The sequence below is a fragment of the Parasteatoda tepidariorum genome, chromosome 4 (genome assembly GCF_043381705.1).
Source record: "Parasteatoda tepidariorum isolate YZ-2023 chromosome 4, CAS_Ptep_4.0, whole genome shotgun sequence".
NCBI classification, from domain to species: Eukaryota; Metazoa; Arthropoda; class Arachnida; order Araneae; family Theridiidae; genus Parasteatoda; species Parasteatoda tepidariorum.
The window spans coordinates 27,365,277-27,370,538 of NC_092207.1; the positions used below are offsets into that span (position 1 = coordinate 27,365,277).

The 5,262-nt window shown below is 27.7% G+C and overlaps 1 protein-coding gene across 2 annotated transcripts in view; it reads left to right on the plus strand.

Annotated features, from left to right (window-relative positions):
• Positions 1-4,038, plus strand: part of LOC122271031 (uncharacterized) — a 23,907-nt gene extending 19,869 nt beyond the window's left edge. For both annotated transcript variants that reach the window (XM_071179575.1, XM_071179576.1), the window contains 3 exons: positions 336-419; positions 1,196-1,306; positions 3,296-4,038. In XM_071179575.1, the coding sequence (XP_071035676.1) occupies positions 336-419; positions 1,196-1,306; positions 3,296-3,452 (352 nt within the window). In that variant the 3' untranslated portion in view covers positions 3,453-4,038. The remainder of the gene's footprint in view (positions 1-335; positions 420-1,195; positions 1,307-3,295) is intronic.
• Positions 4,039-5,262: the final 1,224 nt, after the last annotated feature.

Consider the following 5,262-nt stretch of genomic DNA (forward strand, 5'->3'; position numbering starts at 1 on the left):
AATACTGTATTTATTATTAAATTTTACATTAAATTACCTTCAATTTGATATATAAACGTTTGTATTTAAGTGAAAATTAATATATTCTACAAGCACTCAAAGTTGAAAAACATGAAACTTTCAAAAAATGTCCACACTTTTGACTACCACTGTATATAAATGTACTAAGAGAGAAAGAGAGAGAATCTATTTAAAAAGAAAATATTTACTCTTTTCAGAGTTTGATGAATTATGAGAAGTTAAAATGAAGCATAAACGTGCCTTTTTCACAGTGTAGGCACTTTTTAACTTTAGGTCACTATTTCATGCACTAATTTCATATTTTTTATTTTTAGCGGAGAAAAGGGAGAATTGAATACTGAAGTAGAACCAATGGAATCAAACATGATTCTTGATAAAGAAGAGGTTCTCATGAAGGGGTAATTTAAATCATATTTTAAACTAACCTAAAATAAGAATTCAATTAATAAGGACGACAGAGTCAACTTTGGATGAATCAATATCGTAACTTTTCTTTGGCAAGCAGATAACCTACATTCTACTCTATTCTATTCATCTTCAAATTAAATGTAGATTTGTTGCAACAATTTTTATGGGATTTCTGTTAAATGGTGGCAGTATTTTAATCAAAATCACTGAAACCCAATTTTATGCCCTTACAGCGCATTCTTATGTACCTCCTTACTATCGATAAACGTTGATAACTAACTGAAATTTGTGATAGGTTTTCTTTGTGGAAAGAAATTCTGTTTAAGGAATATATACTATTTAGACAAAAATTTAATATTAATGAATAAAATATTATTAAGAAAAAAGGGGGTTTGATCCAAAAGTTGGAACATATTAAATTTATGTCGGTGAAATAAGCGGCGAAAGTTCGGCCACCTGAAAGTTAATTTTACTATCTTGAAGAGTCCATATTTTTACATTTTTATTTCTCAAGAACTATTCTATAAAGTTCTTTCAATGTTTGCGTTTTTCTTTTTAAAATTTTATGGATTAAAATTGTGCAAAGAAAATCAAAACATTAAATCAAAAGTTAATAAGGTGTTCCGTTTTTTTCGATTCTTACTTTTTTTTCTTGTTCAGCTAACTGTTCATCATTTCTAATAATTAACTTTCAAAACAATAATCTAGAGTCATCATCTATACTGTCATGATCTACTTATTTAGTGAATTTTCTCTTTAATTTTAGTAGTGGTGGAAGTGACCATTGGTACTTCGAGATAGATTTGAGAGAAAAGAAACTTCTGGCCAAATCCAACAAAATAAAGGAGTCATTGAACATTGTTGTTGGATTACAGAGGTATATATTAATTGCTATCGATCTTATTTAAATTAATTAATTTATTTTGGTGTTAATTTAAATCACAGATATGCTTTTCTATGCGCTTACATATGTGTAACATATCATATATAACATATTTATTTTATTCTGCATCTTCTCCTTAAATTAAAAAATAATAGCTAGTAATTAAATACGCTTTGAAGTACTATAAACTCGCATTGGGAGCAAACCTTTAGAGAGAAATAGAATTTTTATTAACTTTTTTAACTCTATATATTTAAGTAATAAAAATACACTTTTTTATTGATTGTATTTTATGTATTGACAAACTAAGAAAGATATAATTCTAAAACTTCTCTTGTTTTGATTTTATAAAGTAATTTTGGTCATTTTATTTTGTTTTGTAAGGCTGATCGAAACATAGACAGACGATTTGTTATTTAGCATGAAATTGAGTCATTATACGTTTAATATTTATGTATTCGTATCGATGAATGTATAATAATTATAATAATTTAATATTAAGTATTCATATTTATATATTCCTGTCGATAATGTATATATTCATTCCTATAAAAAATTAGATTTGTGAGGGAACGCAGAAAAAAAGACCAATTTGCTAATTTGTTGGAAATAAAAACTAATTTATAGCAATTTATCTTCTCCTTATAAAACTCCATAAGTTAATTTGCCAAACAGTGCATATTGAGCTGCTAAATTGTGTATATAATGAAAATACTAATTTATATCCTGATTAAGTTGGTAACTTTGCTTTTCATGGACAATCGAACATAATATATTCATTCAGTAAACATAGGCAGCAAACTAAGTATTTTTTAAAAAATTTAATTCAAATAGCTCTTAAAGAGGCAACCATAAAACAAATTTTTTTATGGTTTCTAGTATACCTAAGGAAATTCTCCATACGATATTTTGCCTGAATACTAATGTAATGAATTTAAAACAACTTTTGAATAAATACTTTTATAAGCAAGCTTTTAACCTTCAAAAAATCTAAACACATATTCTGTTACATAATATTGCACAAAATGGTCATGGGACATCTGAAAAGGATTTAATGAACATATATCTAAAGAATTTCATGATTTAAAGAACTTTTATTTTAAGGAGGGAAAAAACCTATTTAACGAATGGTGAATTCCAAGTTGCAGAATTTGTTCAATCAGAAAAAAAATTCTCTTAAAAATTCAATTTCCTTAAGAGCAAAGCAATTTTTTTTACACATTCTGATGTTTTTTAGAAACTTCAAAAAGACACAGAAAAATCAAATATGTTTTTCATTTATTAAAATCTGGCAAATTTTCCAGTTAGCAATACAAAATATTTTATTGCAATTTCCACTAGTGTATTTAATTCAACTGAACTTAAAATAATTTGCCATCAAGATAGAAAAAAAATCTTTTTAAGATCAAATATGGTTTTCATCTATCAATATCTGGCAAATTTTCCAGTTAGCAATGCAACTTATTTCAATGCAATTTCCACTAGTGTATTTAAATCAACTGAACTTAAAATAATTTGCTATCAAGATAGAAAAAAAATATCTTTTTTAAAAAATACTTTGCATAAATTGTAAATGTGTAACAATTATTTAATCCAATCAATACCTTCGAGGAAAACTTTAATTGAATTATATATATATATATAAAGTGTAAGATATTTTAATGATATACAGATAAGAAGATAAGATAAGATAAGCATTCTAAAAAATAATATTATTCGCATTTTTTATGTAAGTAATAAATCAGTGAAATTTGTTATAATAAGAAACGATGCAATGTTTTTCTACATATTCCTCTCCAAGTATAATAGCTTCCGCAATTATAAAGAAAAATTCTCTTTTAAAACAAATTTTTATTACAAGTCTGTTCTTTGCATGATCAATAAATAATAATTAATTATATAATTTAAGCCTCATATAATTTAAGTACATAAATAACTTTCAATCAGTAGATTATTTAACAATAAATGGTGTAATTATTGCAGATGCGGAGATGTTTCTCGTTTGACGAAAAATCTGGAGGAAAAATTGGCTCAAAACCCAGATTTTGCCGAGAAAAGAGAAATGGCCAGAAAGAAAGAGAAGAAAGGTTTCCGCTACATTCTGAGACGCCTATTTTCTGGGTGTTTCACACGGAAATAAACTGCGTGAACCCAAAATTAAACATACCACGATTTAAGACGATATATCCCGACTGTGACATCTCCCGACTCTGTGACTCTAAACTTCGATATTACCCAAATAAAGACTTACCTAAACTAGACAAAAGTTTCCGAATATGTGACTATGAGAGTATGAAGCAGCGACTGTAAAAGTACTGAATGTAGACTCCGTTGCTCAAATGTGATATTCTTAAAATGGACTATATTGCCCAATTGTGTGACTTTTAAAATAGACTATGCACAATTGTGTGATTTTTAAATGGACAATGCATAATTGGGTGATTTTTTAAGAACACATTTTCTGATTTTGTGACTTTTTCTGACTGTGACATTTCCCGAATTAGACGACACGTCCTGAAAGTGAATGGAATAAGTAACTTTTCAAAGTTGCCATTTTCTGACTCTATGATTTCTAAATTAGGGAGTACAAAACTGTATGACTCCTAAAATACCAACTATATGACTACCGAATTGCACCACCTTTGATTGCGAATTGTTCCTTTATTTATTAAAACTGAATGTATGCCTGTAAAATTAACGTAAAGTACAATAAATGGAACATGTTTTAAGTCTTGTTATTTTTGCATTACTCTTAATATTAAGAATTATTGAAATTAATTTTTATTAAAAATGTATGTTAATACTCTGTGACTTTGTGACGAGGGAAGTTCTTTCTATCGACAAACTATACGCTTTTTTCACAAATACACACGTATGAAATTTTATAAACAAACTTTTATGAATAGAAGCAGAGAACTTTTAAATATTAACTTTGACTTGGGATTTCTGAAGTAGTCATGAACACAACTCAGTAGTATTATAAAGAGTCGCTATGGTTCAATATTTAAGGCACTAGTTTGTCATTGCGAAGAGCTTCAGTTCGATCTCTAGTTGCGGCCGACGATAAGCTTAGCTTAGTGTATCATAAGAGTTTGTCAGTTCATCTCCAAAATTAGTTACCCAAATCAAACTTTTGATTACTCACCATTGGAACACTTTTACTTAATGGAAATTTAATCAAAAAATAACTTCTACTAATTTTATAAAAAAAAATATATTTTCAGCATTTAATTTAAGACTTCCATAAAAGAAAAGTTTGAACTATAAAGATATTTATATATATAGTCAAAGTCAGATATATATAGTCAAAAAAATGCATAATTAATTAAAAATTCAGAATTTAAAAATTTTTTGAATAATTCAGAAAAAATACTATAAATGAAAAATGATTTATCTATATTTTCATTTCAAGTCATTTAAGTTGAAAAAAATCGTTATCTAGACCTTTTGATACTAATCTTAACTACATTTTTTGTTTACTGCAAAAGTTGAATGGCATTCTAAAGAAAGATACACTGTAAAAAATCCGAATCGAATTATTGTGAGAATTACCAATACGCAGAGTGCTGGTACAGTCTTCAAATAAAAAAAGATATCACCCTAAATAACTTTCGTTCGAATGGACGTATTTTCACGAACTGTGTGTCAATCTTAATGGTTCCTGGAGGTGACCGCAAATATGCTAATTAATTAGTGCCAACTATTAATTAAGTTGTGAAATCAGACACAAAAAAGAACTTTCTCTGAATAAACATACATTTTTTTAACATATTTAGACTCTTAACCTTCAAAATATAGGGGGTAGCCGCAATCTTTTTTTCCAATGCCCATCTGTGTTAACATCCGTCAATTCAGACATTTACAGGGCGAATTTGTTGGTTTCTCTTTCATATTAGGTGGGCCTACGTCGCTCCCGCAGTGAAGACAGATAGCACAGAGAAGGAAAGAAC